General features: G+C 49.7%; 1 protein-coding gene across 1 annotated transcript in view; it reads left to right on the top strand.

The window, feature by feature from the left end:
- Positions 1-15,456, top strand: part of XYLT1 (xylosyltransferase 1) — a 301,015-nt gene that overhangs the window by 157,881 nt on the left and 127,678 nt on the right. Inside the window, exon 3 of the mRNA XM_060120268.1 lies at positions 7,964-8,474. Within this exon, the coding sequence (XP_059976251.1) occupies positions 7,964-8,474 (511 nt within the window). The remainder of the gene's footprint in view (positions 1-7,963; positions 8,475-15,456) is intronic.

The following is a 15,456-nucleotide window of genomic DNA, read 5'->3' as shown; positions in this document are numbered from 1 at the left end:
TCAAACTTGGTGGTCTCCATGGACCCCCTTATATTTTCAAACATTATTTCAGACCCCCAAAAAGCTTTTGTTTATGTAGGTTATATCTATCAATTATTTGCTATATATTGAAATTTAAACTAGGGCATTCTTAAAATGGTTATTTATTGATTTACTTAAATTAACCAGGCTTCCCTGGTGGCGCAGTGGTTGAGAATCCGCCTGCCGATGCAGGGGACACGAGTTCGTGCCCCGGTCTGGGAAGATCCCACATGCCGCGGAGCGGCTGGGCCCGTGAGCCATGGCCACTGAGCCTGCATGTCCGGAGCCTGTGCTCCACAACGGGAGAAGCCACAGCAGTGAGAGGCCCGTGTACGGCAAAAAAAAAAAAAAGAAAAAAGAAACTTAACCGTAACCCGTTACCTATCTATATAAGTTAAAATTTTTATGAAAAATGCATATGTTTTGTACAACAAAAACAAATTTCGTGAAAAGAGGCATTGTTTTACATTTTTGCAAGTCTGTAATATCTGGCTTAATAGAAGACAGCTGGATTCTCACATTTGCTTCTGCTTTCAATCTGTTGCGATTTCACACATCATGGAGCCTCTACAGACTCCACTGTGTGCTTGTGTGAGAGGATGAGTGAGAAACAGGAAAATAACATCTTCAAATTATGATGGAAATAGTGACCTTGAAGATCCCCTGAAAGGGTCCCCCAGGAGTCCCCAGAGCACACTTTGAGATCTACCTCATTAGATCATCACAGTAAGCATTAATTCCAATTAAATCAACTGTAGCTAACATTTATTAAGTTCTAGGCTTTATGCTAAGTGCTTTACACGTATTAACTCTTTGAGCTGTCGTTAAAGCCCCGTTAGGTAGGTACTAGTTATTATGCCCAGTTTACAGAGAGGAAGACTGAGGCTCTCAAAGTTAGGTACTGTGCCCCGGGTCACTCAGTGAGCAAGTGGCAGAGGCCGGGTGGATCTGAACACACTTCACCTCCCGACCCTGCCTTTCCAAATGATTTAGGTCTGCTCATCAAATGATGGGGTGCCAGCTAAAAATGTCGATTGAGTGCTGAGTACATATCAAGCCTCATGCTAATTGTTCTGTTGTTAACTGGAATTAAATATGAGTGTGCCCTATTATTTAATCTCTCCTGCACCTTTGCAAAGTAGGTCTTCCTACCCCTTTATTTTTGTAGATGAGAAAACTGAGGCTGTGAGAGGCTAAGCTTCTTTCTCTGTATCTCAAGGTTAAGGGGCAGAGGCTGGATTCCAAGCCAGCTCTATCCATCCAGCTCCCTCCCTCCTCACCCCATGCTGGGCGTCCCGTTAACATGACTAAATTTGCTAAATTACACCAGGCTTATTATTGAGGGTTCTGTTAAAGCCTGGCCTGCCCGTGCCCAGCAGAGCCCATGGGTTTCTAAGCTCTGGCCAGCCCTGCCACTTTTTGTGCATGCAAATGAGCCAGGCGGGCGGGCAAGGGGCCTCTGTGAGGTCTATTTGCATTGGCAGCCTGGTAATTGCATGTCCTAATTGGGTGCAGCCATGCACACTGCGCCTCCTCCATTCCACTGCCCTGGCACAGAAGTCCTTCTGGAAGCAGGTGTGGGCTTCTCCCCCATGTGCCCCTCTCAATGGCCTCGATCACCTTGGTGATTGGAATGAAGCCTCGGACACTGAGTTCAACAGCAAACAGCTACTCAGCTGGCAGTGCATCCACATGGCACAAAAGAAAGCCGTAAACGGGTCATGATGAGTGAGCAGGTGGGACAGGCGCCCTCACGCCTGCACAGCGCACCTGGCTGGGGCTCCCCTCTGACACCATCTCTATTCCTCATAGCTGCAGAGAGGCGGTGCAGTGTTGGCGGGTGTGGCCTCTGGACCCCAACTGCCTGGGTTTGAGTCCTGGTTCCTCCACTTCCTAGATCTGGATTTAGTCACTTAACTTCTCTGAACCTTCATGATCCCATCCAAAAAATGGGGAGAATAACGTAGCATCTCCTTCATAGGGTCCTCATGGGGATCAAATGAACTAGTCTCTGCAGAGGGCTTGGGAACAGAGCCTGGGGCAGAGCCAGCACTGTATGCATATTTTCTAATAGATGCATGTTTCGTAAGCACCTTGCATGTGTCAGTCACTGTGTTCTGTGCTTCATCTGTTCTCTCAGTTCCAGGGAGATAGATGCCAGCTTCAGCCCCTGAGATGGATGAGGACGTCAGGGTGCAGGAAGGTGAAATGGTCTGTCCCAGGTCAAAGAGCTGCTGGAGAAAATGATCACAGGATGAGGCAGGGAGAAGATGATGCACGTAGGAGCATCCATCTATCCCTCAGTCCCTGGTCTCTTAAAATCCGTCAGTTATTTCTCAATGATCTGAAATGGCAGAACTTTGTTAATCGATTGTATTGATTAACGGTTAATTCAGAGAATGTTCAGAAGCACACACACAGGACCTGTCATTTTACAGATGAGAAAATCTGACAGTCGCTAAAGCAAGACAAGTACCCAGGTCTCCTCCTTTCTTGTTCGGTGTTCTTTCTACACAAAAATAAGAGCAAAGGTTTATCAATGAGTGGAGAGTTTGAAAACACAGCAACCCACCTCCACCCCTCGGAAACAGGACCTGGGTGCAGGGGAGGAGGTTGGGCCGATTCAATTGATCAAGCGAGGAGAGATCCATCCTGAAGTCTGAACGTTAGAGAACCAGGAAGGACAGAGCAGACCCAGGCGTCTCTGAAACACCAGCCTGGGTCATGTAACCTGCCTCTGGAAGCAGTCTTGTGCTTGGCATATTTCTACCTGATTGAAATTGACTCTAAACATGCCCAAGGTTGAATGGGAATAGAGGACATTATTGCATTTAATTATTTCTCCAGAATAAAAATGGATTCTATCAGCAGCTTAGGGGTAAGGCAACAGCAGAGCAATTAGTTTTGGAGCTCTCATACAAACATTTGAATGTGCAATCATTGCAATAAGTACATTAAAATAAAATAAATCAAAGGGTTGCATTTGCATAAATAACCCAAGGTGAGAATGTTGGATTGCTTAAGAATAAACGGGACACAGCTAGCAATCATCATGAAGAAATACTAACTGATCTGTCCTCCAGCCGGAGACCATCAGGGGTGAGTTGGTGGAGGCCCAGTGTTGATTAGTAGGGAAACTTCTTTGCTCTTTGTTTCTCCTGCTTTGGGTGTGGTGGGCACATTCTGGAAGTTTTGACATACATTCATCCTCACCAAATACCCATGACATAAGTATTATTTTCACATCCCCATTTTCCAGATGAGGAAACTGAGGCATGCAGAATTTGAATCATGTCATTTCTAGCATCACATTCATTCCTTGGTCAGGTTATTTAACCTCCCTGTGCCTTACTTTCCTCCCCTTCATTAGGACTCATGCTGTTGCTTCACTGGGTATTCGAGAGGATTAGAGACACAAGGTGTGTGAAGGGCCAGAGTATGAGGGGACATGGGTGCTGAGGATATGATCGTCATCTTGCATGTATTTGCCTGGAAACCTCCCAAGGTTGGGTTTTACAGGGAAGGGAACCTGGGTTTGGATGTGTGGATCTTGATTCTCCAGGGGAAGAAGAGAAAAGCTGAGACCCGTTTGCCTCTTGGCGAGCAGGTGAAGAGTTAGAGGGAAGGCAAGGTGATATCTCATGCCCATCGAGGGATGGATGGATAAAGAAAATGTGACATATATGTACAATGGAATATTATTCAGTCTCGAGAAAGAAGGAAATCCGGCCATATGTGGTGCCATGGATGAACCCAGAGGGTGTGATGCTGAGTGAAATAAGCCAGACAGACAAAGACTTGATCCACTTACATGAGAATCTAAAATAGCCAGACTCAGAAATTCGGAGAGTAGAATGGTGGTTGCCAGGGGCTGGGGGAGGGGAAATGAGGAATTGCTAATCAACAGGCATAAAGTCTCAGTTATGCAGGATGAATACATTCTAGAGATATGCTGTACTACCTTGTGTCTGTAGGTAGCAATACTGTATTGTGCACTTAAAACGTTTGCTAAGAGGGTAGAGCTCATGTTAAGTGTTCTTGCCACGATAAAATAAAATGTACAAGAAAAGAAAGAAAACTGTGGAGGGAGGGTGTAGGAGAACTCATCAGCTATTGTAGGAAGCAACCCTGACTCAGCATGACAGATCATCGCAGGCCTCTGAGTGATGCCTGGTTCTCACTGACTATGGCTCGGTGGCTTATCTGGAAGCTATCGAATATCTGTGAGCTCTTCATTCCAGAAGACAAAATATTTCCCTTTTCTCTTACACTCGAATCTTTTGATTGGCAGCTGAGTAGCACCTGGGGCCAGGCGGAAGGCCAAGGGGCCACCATGAGCTCACCATCCCCATCGCGGGGGTGTCTCTAAGTAGACGACGCTTATAAATGAGGAGTCCTATTAGAATTGATGGTGGCGCCTGGTCCTGATATCACAAATTAACCAGAGGAGCCAACCGTTCTCTGATGGCCAAATTAGCTTCGTTGATTGCAGTGCTTCCTGTGGCTGGTGTTGCTTGGAGAACTTCTGCCAGAAGGTAGTAGAGAACGTGAGCTTTTGAAATTAGTGGTTTTACGGAGGTTTTCTGCTTGGGGGACAAACTGGTGATCATCAGTTAATGATGAGGAAAGAGAACAACCCAGGAACAGTACTGCAGATGTGTTTGATGAGAGAGAATGCAGATGGCTGGGAGGGCAGAGGCCTTTCTGCGCACTCTCTGCCTTCTTGTTAACTTCTAGAAAACGGGCTTAGGGACAGAATTTAAATTATTGTTCTCAGGCAGCAGGAGTCATCGAACTGATTTTCCAACCGTTAGAGGCAAAAAAATAATAATAAATTGGCTCCTGTATCTGAGGACAGCTAAGAGGAAGAAAGCAGATCAGGTTGGCTCCTGTATTAATCAGGATGAGCTAGACTATGCTGTAGTAACAAAGATCCCCAAACCTCAGTGACAGAAAGCACCAGAGGTTTATTCTGCCCATGGAGGGTTGGTGGAGTCTATCCTCCACCCTGCCCTCACTCAGGAATGCAGGGCCTTCACCATCAGGAGTGTGGCTGGATGCTATGGGGGAAGGAGGGACATGGCAAACTGTGCCCTGGCCCGAGTCACTGGTCTTGGCCACGGCAGGTTGCTTGGCTGTGCCTCATTTGCAGGGAATGGGAAGTACAATTGTATCATGTGCCTAGAAGGAAGAGAACTGGAATATTTGTCAAGAGCTTTACTGAATACCATCCCCCCATCCAGCTCCATCCCAACCTAGGCTAATATGAGCAAAGAGAGAGGTACCCTATCCATTCCCCCACAGAGAAGGGGGAGCTAAATGCTCCTCCCTTGACCTCTCAGCCAAACAGAAGAGGCACTAAACTATAGCAAGTTTTAGAATTAAACAGGTACGCGTTCACAGCCTCCCCTAAATGAAGTCGGGCAAATCACTGAACATCCCCAAGTTCCCCTTGTCCCTCTTTTGTAAGATGGGGGAATGGTAATACCTGTCTTGAAAGTTACTTCTGAAGGTTAAACATGGAAGGGCTTAGCCCAGTGCCTGGCACTTGATACATGCCCATGCCTGAGAGTGTTAAAGCAACAAGCCTTAGCACCTCTTTCTGTAAAATAGTGAGGAGGGTACCCCTTATGGGACGATTGTTGGTATCCAATAAGTAATACCTGTGAGTCGTTTGCATATGGTGCCTGGCTGACAGCGAGTGCTCAGAAAATGCATCTGAGAGGCTGCTTGGGATTGATTCTTCAAGGGCCTCTGGACAGAAAGAAGGGAAAACAGGTATATCAGTGTGGTTTGTTTATAAGAACAGAGGAATGGCCCCTCACTGAGGGGGATTTCTTGCAAGATACGTGGAGAGGTAAGAAAGACTGGAAACAGGTGTCAGAACCAGAAGTTCCCCTTCACAGACCAGCATGTAATAGCAGCTCCTGTGTATGACCAGTAGCCACTCCAGGACCCATCACAGACTCCACTCTCCCTCGGCATCTCCTTGTTTGCTTCTTCCTACCCATTGCCTCTCACCTCCTGCCACCTCAAGCTGCTGGTGCTTCATGGCCCCTCCTTACTGTCCTCTCCCTCTCTGTGACTCCCTGCCACCTAATGGCCACTGACCAGCCTTGACACGGCTATTTGGAGATGACATGCCTATCCCAGATCCATTTAGCTGGGTGGGAGTGGATGGGAAGGCTGCAGTGCTTAAGGGGACAGAGTGATGGGGATCAGAAGGGCTCTGCAGCTTCCTGGAAGTGGCTGGTGGAGCTGGTAGCCCAGGGCATGGGGTCTGCAGTCTATCTGGTTTGAATCCCAGCTTCACCACCAACCAGCTGAGTTACCTTGGATAAGTCACCGATGCCCAGTCCCTGCAAAATGAGAATAAAAGTAACATCAACTTACAGAATGGCCACGAGGTATCTTAGTGTAGTCTTCATTCTTACGGCCTCTTGAAATTGGTGCTTGATGCTAGGGGAGATGGGACAAAGGCAAGAAGAGGGCAAACACGTTGTTGGGCCAAATGGGGACATTGGAGACAAGGGCAATCAAACCAAGCCCAGGGGAACCTTCTAAACTCACAGTTCTTGGAGAGCTGGGGTCTGCACACTTTTTCTTAAAGGGCCAGCTTGAAATATTTTAAGCTTTGCAGACCAGTCTCTAAGGCAACCACTCACCTCTGCTGTTGTAGCAGGAAAGCAGCCATAGACAGTCCATAAATGAACAGGCATGGCTGTGTTTCGATAAAACTTTATTTACAAAAACAAATGGGCAGGATTTGGTTCGGGAAGGGCAGTAGTTGGCAGACCTGCTGAAGGAGGAGCCACGCTCAGTGTCAGCTGCACGTCAGCCGATCCTGGGCACCAGCACTACCTCCACTACTCTCCACCACCCTCTTCCTTGAGAACCTTTAATCGGCACATTTAGGAAGACGAACGAGGAAGTCTGCCCTCAGAATTGCTACTCATTGCCAGTGTGTTTCTAGAGCAATGGGTGTAGATTTATGGAGTCAGTTAGCATTCTCTGTGGCCTCTGTGTCCCCTCTGACTAGCTTTGGGACAGTGGATTCTCTTTCAGGTTAAGGCCTTGATAATGGGCTCTAAGCAGAAGCAATGTGTTTTGGAAGTGATGCAGGATGTTAGTTGACCAGTGCATTTGATCCGAGGTCAAAATGGCCAGGGCCCACCTACCCATGGAGAAAGCTGAGTTTTGGGTGCCCGCCTTCCCAGAAAGACTCATTTTCTCCAGAATGACTCTTGGCCTTTCTCTTGACACCCTGCCCCCCCACCCCGTGACTTACTCAGTTCTGCTGTAGGTACAGACATCAAGAGTCAAAGCTCAAACCTAAGACTGTCACAGGTTTTAATCCCCCTGGGACTCACTGTAGGATCCTTGCATAGGATTGTCCTATAAAAGGCATATTCCCCTCAAGATAGCCGGTGATGTCTCCCCCTCAGGATTAACTATGGCACGGTCTGATTTCTCTTACGGGCATAGATCTACGAGCATGTCCTAAAGGCAATGTAAATTATACAGTATCCTACCGATATTTTCTCCCCTTATAGCTTTATTATGGCATTTCTAGCCATTAAATAAACCATCACCGTGCTTGCTGCTAGAATTTAAACAGGAAGCTTGGAACAAACTGTCCAGATTCCAGTAGCAGAGACAACCAAGGAAACATATGAAAAGGGGGTGTGGTTAATAACAAGCGTTGAGGGTCATAGTCATAGCACGTTAGAGCTTGCAAAAGCTTTATTTTCTAGTTGGCACATCTTCTATTTCCAGGTTGGGAAACTGAGGTTCAAAGGGAAAAACCTACCATGAGGTCTAGCATTAAGCTCGTAGCAAAGGCAGGGCATGGGACCTACGTGCCCCACTCTCCAGGGCCAGCCTGCTTAGCGTGATGGCAAAGTCAAGTTTCTCTTCTGTGTTTCCTTCCTGTCTTCTCCAGGATGGCTACTTCTCTCACCGGCCAAAAGAGAAAGTGCGAACAGACAGCAACAACGAGAACTCTGTGCCCAAGGATTTTGAGAACGTGGACAACAGCAACTTCGCACCCAGGACTCAAAAGCAAAAGCACCAGCCCGAGTTGACGAAGAAGCCCCCGAGAGGACAGAAGGAGCTTCTGAAGAGGAAGCTGGGGCAGGAGGAGAAGGGGAAGGGGCGTCTGTCCCCAGGGAAAGGTGCCAACGAGGTGCTGCCTCCTGGTGCGAGAGCCCCGGTCAACGGCAGCCAAGGGAAGGATGCCCCCAGACAGCCCCACGCCCGGAAGAGTGGGGGCAGCTCCCCCGAGATCAAGTCTGACCGGCCCCTCAAGTGTGACATCTCGGGTAAGGAGGCCATCTCCGCCCTGTCCCGCTCCAAGTCCAAGCACTGCCGCCAGGAGATCGGGGAGACCTACTGCCGCCACAAGCTTGGGCTGCTGATGCCCGAGAAGGTCACTCGCTTCTGCCCCCTCGAAGGTAAGTCCCAGCCCCGTTCTGCTCACATTTGCAGACCTTCTCAGAACCACCGCCCTATTTTGCAAACCCCAAATGAAGACAGGAGATCTTTTGCTGTGGGCTTCCCTGAATTCAGAAGTCTCGTGTGAGAAAAGTTTCGCAAAATCCAGTTCCCTTTTGTTACAGCTTTAACCTGTTGCTTTTGTGGCAAAGGATAAAATACAGTGCAATCGGGGCTAATGTGGAAGTCGTAGGAGGCGATGGTATTGATATGGTTTGTTTTCTGTCTCAGCAGAGTATTGGGATTAAAATTGACACCGGTGTTACTGTAATTGAATAAGATTTGAAAGGTTTCTAGTTGGTTGCATTGACACTGGAGGCTCTGGAAAACATCCTTCCCATTTTCCTCCACCTAAAATTCCTTCCTTCCTTATTTTCTCCCTCCTTCCCTCCCTCTCTCTCCCTCCCTCCCTCCTGCCCTGTGCTGGGCCCTCTTCTCTGTGCTGATGACCAGTGATAAATCAGACCTCTTGCTGAGATGCAGTGCGAGTCAGAGCTGTAACAGCGGCGTTCACAAGCACAGGGGAGGGTCCTCAGAAACTGGCGGGGGACAGTTCTGCACAGGTGAGAGGCATCACCGTGCATCTCTGCATCTCACCTCACGCCTCTGACACGTATTCCTTGCTGGCAGTTTTCACCCTTTCCAGTGCGTGTGGAAGGGGAGTAATAACAGTTACCGAGCGCTCACTGTGTCCCGGGCACAGCACGGGCACTTTGTATTCAATCAGCTCATCTCATCCACCACCCAGTGAGGCTAGCACCGTCATCGTGAGCATAACTTTTTTACACGTGAGAGATGTAAAACAACTTCCCTAAGGTCACGGGGCTTGTAAGTGGCCTTTCAAGCCTGCACGTAGAGACATCCTGAGATAGAGATATTGCCATTCTGGGTTAGGTCATATTTTGTCAAGATCCCTTCTTAAAAAAAAGAAATATGTTATGGCAGAAAATTTCAAACCCACCTCAGAGTAGGGAGAACCTTCATGTTCCCATCATCTGGCTACAGCTAACTCGTGGTGGCCACTACTGTTTCACCCAGGTACCCTCATCCCCACATAAGCTCATTGTGAGCCAGTGGATTTTATTTTTCCTTGCAGAAGACGTTACATCCCAAATAGTTTGTGAATTAGTTCGTCCAGTGGTTTTCTCCATGCAGAGGGAGGACTGCATCCAAAAGACACTTTCTGCAAAGAAAGAGCCAGTGTCATTGGGAACAAACAGAGAGGGATGCATTGGAAATGGAGAGATTGTGTTCTAGTTGAGTTCAGCCATGAACTGATAGGAAAAGCCCTTTCCCCTCGCTGGTTCTGGCTTCCTTATCTGTCCAGGGAGCGCCCTGCATTAAATACACGAAGGGTCTTCCCACTTGGTCTTCCCTTGTGGCCCATTTCCCAATTTGCTCTTGGTCACCCCTCATTCTCATTGGCCATAATCAGTGCAAGGGATACCCCGCTATCCCTCACTAAATGGTCAAGCATTGAAAATACCTCCTTGTTGCTTCTAAATTCAGATACCACCAAATGCTTTAGTTCACTCTGAAGTGGAGAGAGAAGGTCCCCGACCATGGGACAACCCAGAGGTCCTGAGGGCAGGGGTGGGGGGAGGACACATGGAAAGACCTGCATGGGGCAGTGACAGAGTCCACGCGTGGAAGAGGAATGGGTCCATGGTCCCAGCGGCTGGGTCCGCCTCTTTGTCGAGATAGAAGGTCAGAGCATCAGGAAAGGTGACAACAGAGCTGGACCAAGAGGCAGGGTGTGGGCAGGGGGCTCTCAGTTCCCCCAACATTGGAGGATTTGGAAGCCAGGCAGGAAGATGCCTCGTGCTTCCTCAATCCTCCATCTCTCTCTCGAGAGAAGGATGTGCATGGTAAGAATGGCTCCCAAGGAAAAGGGGACTAGATCACCCCTAGAGAAGTCCTAATTCCGTCTCTCCACTGGACAGGTCAGAAACGAGGCCCATAGAGGAGAGGAGACTTATCATCAAAGTCACCGAATCAGTTAGAGGCTGAAATTGGGCTAAAATTCAGGCCTCCTCATCTCTCACACATGCTTCTCTGTTGACCGCTGGTCACAGAACGGAGGGTGTGGATCAGGTGGGGGACGGCCACGTGGGTAAGTGTGTAGAGAGGCTTGGAAGTGTCCACGGCAAGCCCTTCATGTGGTCCTCTGGGTGGGGTGCAGTGGGGACAGCTTCAACTCTTTACTCAAGTTCATCTGTATTTTTTAAGTTTTCTGTTGGAAACCTGTATCCGTACTATATACTCTCTTTTCAATAGAAAGGTCTAAAAAGAAAAGGCTTGCTTCTCTCTTGCATTTTAACCCTTGTCTAAGCAGTCCCGGGGTTCCCATCATACTCTTGACATGACTTGGCAGATTGTGGCAGAATAAATAAGTGGAGGTGTTTCCAAAATCTTTTTCTTAGCTAGTGCATGGCCTGGCAGAGACCTGAGCTGAATGTCTTTCCGTGAGAATGACAGTGGGTACTCGCTGTGTACCAAGGGTCAACACAGTTTTTCTATAAAGGGCCAGAGTAAATATTTGAGGCTTTGTGGGCCGTGCAGTCTCTGTCGCAACTCCTCAACTCTGCCATTATATCTCAGAAACAGCCAGGACAATACATACGCAAATGCACTTGGTTATTCCAATAAAACTCAATTTACAAAGACAGGCTGTGGGTGGGATGTGGCCCATGCTGATCCCTGCAAGGTACCAGTTCTGTGTAGTAGTATCTCCAGCACTGTGCCTCCCATCCCACTATATCCTCACACCAGCCTTATGAGGTCGGTCTCTTATCGACCCGTTTAATGGATGATGAAATGGGGGCTCAACGAGGTTTAGTCCTTGGTCACAGGTGCATGGCTAGTAGATGGCAGGGCTGGTATCGTATCTCAGGAATACAGAGCCTGAATCCTCCCGAGAGCCTTTCCCTCTTCAGGAGGCAGAAAGTTTCACTTTAGCCTAAACGGTCCGAGCTCGGGGATGTCCTGAGCCCACAGGCTGTCTCTCTCCGCCATCAGTACAGTTGCAAGGAGAAGGGTGGGTGTTGATGGGGGAGTGAGCGGGCTGATGTGGCCTGTCCTGGTCCCGCTGAGACACCCCCAGCATGGCTGTGCAGCCTGGGGGATTCCCTGTGGCCTCTGCTGCGTCCGCCAAGGTGGCACACCCTCCAGGGAGCTGGGAGCTAGGTAATAAGATGGGCGTCTGAGCCTTGGCACACCAGCCCGGGCAGTGCCTTCATTTACTGCACCACAGCCTTCCCCTTTTGCAATAAATTCTCTGTGAATAGACTAATTGCAAAATAACCCTAATTGGGCAGTTATCAACGAACAACTTCCCGTGGAACAAAACAGCTTACAATTAATAGCATTTAAACCGTAAACTATTCTTCTGCAGAAAGCTAAGATGTAATTACACCCCATACGGAGATCGCGTTCCCTTTCTGGAAACCATGACACCCGGATTTCCCTCCGCTCAGGAGGGATTTGAGCGCCAGCTCCGCGGGCAGTGAGGAAGCCAAGTGGGAAGGGGAGGGGAGGGGAAGTAGGTATGTGTGTAAACAGACAGACACATACACTTACACGTCCGCACGCAGATGTACGCACTGTTTGTCATTTTGCCGAACTCAGCGTCACCCAGACTTCAGCCGACAGGATGCCGGAAGTTGAATATCACTAAGGAAACAATTCCTCATGGCTTGAAGTCTGAAAAGTTACGAGGGGATCGATGTGAAATGTCGGCTTGTGTGAAGGGCTCCTCCTCCTCCGATCCCCACGCCTCCAGTGCCCGCACCCCAGCACCTTCAGGGAAAAGGAAGAGTCTAGAACCCCGGATTGGTGTGCTCTGCACGGATACCTTGCCCCTGTGACTCGTCTGCTTCACTGCCAGCCTCTTGGAGGAAGCAGCTGGAATGGTGACATGTTTTCAGGAGGAAAACGCGGATCTGCGGACCATCCACTCACAGCCCCCAGGAGTGAGATGCGGTGAGGTCAGGCGGGGCGCTCTACCCCATCGGCTCCCAAGCCTGGCCTCCGAGCGGGTTGTTTCTAATCCCACAGCACCCCTCGTTCCTCCCAGAGCCCCCGTGCTCACTGCAGCCGCCAAGCCACCGGACCCCACCCCCACCCACGTTCCCCACCCAGGTGGCCCAGCCCCTAGTGCCCCCCCCCACAGTTGCCTAGGTCTCCTGGCCCTTCCTTAGGCTCCAGAATCACCCAAGAGCCTCCAGGCACTCCAACTGGACCTCCCAGAGTTTCATGGAAATGAAACCATCTTGGATGGAAGGCCCAGGGTGGCCTGGGCTGGAAGCTTTTCCATCGGAAGATCTGCTGACACTGGGTTTTGAATCCTGGTTCTGTCTTTGCTAGTGGTGTGACCCTGACTTCCTAGTGCCTCAGCTTCCTCATCTGTAAAATGGACACATACTCGTACCCTATCCTCAGAGGGTTGTTGGCTGACATGGGATCATGAAACCCCTGGTGCAGAGGGGGATAGGGTACAGTGAATGTGTTTGGCTGTCGGCTGTAGCAAGACAGTGGTGGCGGCGTTGAGAAGAGTGGAAGGCCCACCTGCAGGGTGACCTCCCCTTGCCCAGCCCTAGCTGTCTCGCTCTGGTCTTCAGACAAGGCCCCGCGTGCCTCAGCCACTCCCTCCTGCTCGTCCCAGCCCCCTCCATTGTTGCCCCCACTGCACACTCCACCCCACCTCTTCCCTCTCTACGTCTCAGCCTAAATGCCCCTTCCTCAGAGAAGCCTTGCTGGACCACACCTTCCGCGGGGAGCCCTGGCCACAGAGGACGCACTAACCCTGGTGAGGGGTTGCTTTCCCAATAAAGACCATTTGACCTGTAAGAGGCATTCTAAGCAGGCAATGCCTCGTTATATTGGGAACAATTAAATATCAAGATGCTCTCTCCAATGGCCCTCATAGGCCACCAGCCTCCTTCCATCTTGAGTTAAAATGCCTCAAGAAAAAAAAAAAGCATCTCAAGAGAGGCCCCACCGGTTACCCGGGTGCCTCTGACACCTCCTCACTCTTTGCTGTGCCAGGTAAAGCCAGTGGAGTGACTGCAGCCCAGGTGTCCAGGTGAAGAATGAGAGATGAAAACTGAGAGGTTCCACGGAAAGCAGTCACTGGGAGGGGTGTTGGGGGCCACCGTAGCGGGGGCTCCGGGCCCGAGCCGCTGAGTGTGCCGGTGGTCCCCCGGTGAGTGATGAGCAAGGGCTCTCCCTCTTAAGTCAGCGGACCAGCTGCAAGTTGGCAAGCACGTGCACATGGCAGGGACAGGGGCTCCAGTATTAGGAGTGAGGACGGACCGGAGGAGGTTTCTGATGAAAAGGCAACTGTCCTTGGACACAGCAACCCGTCTTTACCCATCAGTCTCTGCAGGAAGCCAAAGACTCTGGACAAATGGGCTTCCGGATGGAGGTGGCTGAGGGGAGACTGTCACGTCCGATTCCCCATCTGTCGGGCAGGAACACTGCTTTCTCCCGGGTCTTTGCTGTATAGCCTAGGATGAGACAATGAAGGGAACAGCCGTGGACAACTCAGAGCCACCACACCACTGGGGTGGCCGTGATGAAGCCAGATGATCCTTCGATGGCTCAGCCAAGCCGATGGGGCCGACTTGCCCGAAGGCCAGGTATGCAGAGGACTCTTTCTCGTCTTTCTCTCGTCAAACCCCAGTGAAAAGGAGGTTTCTGGTAACAGTTCGTTGGGGTCGGAATAAACTCATGCCAAAGGCCCTCCTTGAGCTTCTGAGTGAGGGGTAGGACCCTGACCGCGGTCAGTCCAGGAAAAATCAGCAGGCCCCATTCATTGGTCACCCACTAGGTGCCATTCGACGTCCCAGGCCAGCACTCCCCAAACGTGTTCTGCGAAGGGCCAGATAGTAAATACAGTATGAGGCCTTGCAGGCTGCAGGGTCTCTGTCACAACTACTCAACTCTGCATGAAAGCACCCACAGGCGATACATAAATAAACGACCAGCATGGCTGTGTTCCAATAAAACTTTATTCTGGTCATCAGAATGTGAATTTCACATAATGTTCATGTCTCACGAAAGGTCATCCATTTGATTTTTTTTCCAGTTATTTAAAAATGTAAAAACTGCTCTTAGCTCGCAGGCCATACCAAAACAGGCAGTGGTGAGCTGCCCTTTGCCAGCTCTTATTCTAGTATCTGGGGACGTAACAGTGAACAAAAGCACAGGATGCCTCGTCCCTGCAGGGCCTCTGCCCTGCACAGCTCAGAGCACCATGTCTGTTGCCACCAGCTGGATGGTGACTCTGGGAGGCGTGCAGCCTGAGGCCCCACCTTGGTGGCACTTCTTCCCTAATGGGAGAGGCCACAGGGGACAGGTGACCCAGTAGACCTACAGTCCACTGTCTGGTGTGACGAGAGCTCGTAGACAAGCACAGCAGGCGACAGGACAGGGGAGGTGGACGTTTTAGGTAGGTGGCCACAGAAGGCCTCTCTGAGGAGCCTCGGTGGCAGTGTCACCGGGAAGAGGAAACAGTCCTAGCAAACAGCCTGGCTTGTTCCAGAGGCAGCCAGGAGGTCAGTATGGCTGAAGCAGAGGGAGCAGTGAGGGGAGCAGAAGGGTGAAAGGTCAGAGGCCAGGGGTAATGGCCAGGCCACCACAGGGGGTTCGGATACTGATGTCAAAGAGATGGGAGCCATTGGAGGAACTGAAGAGTTTTAACATTATCTGATTTTGAATTTGTTTTTTAAATTTTATGCTACTTTAAAATTTTTTTATCTTATTTTTTTATCTTATTTTGATAAGATAAGATCTACTTAACGTAAGATCTACTCTCTGAACAGATTTTCAAGCGCACAATGGTGTATTGCTGTTTCCAGGCACAGTGTTGTACAGCAGATCCCTAGAGCTTATTCATCTTGCTCAGCTGAAACCTTATACCCATCGAACCCCATTCCCCAT

The sequence above is a fragment of the Mesoplodon densirostris genome, chromosome 16, assembly GCF_025265405.1.
Source record: "Mesoplodon densirostris isolate mMesDen1 chromosome 16, mMesDen1 primary haplotype, whole genome shotgun sequence".
Lineage (NCBI taxonomy): Eukaryota > Metazoa > Chordata > Mammalia > Artiodactyla > Ziphiidae > Mesoplodon > Mesoplodon densirostris.
This window is presented reverse-complemented; position numbering and strand designations above follow the sequence as displayed.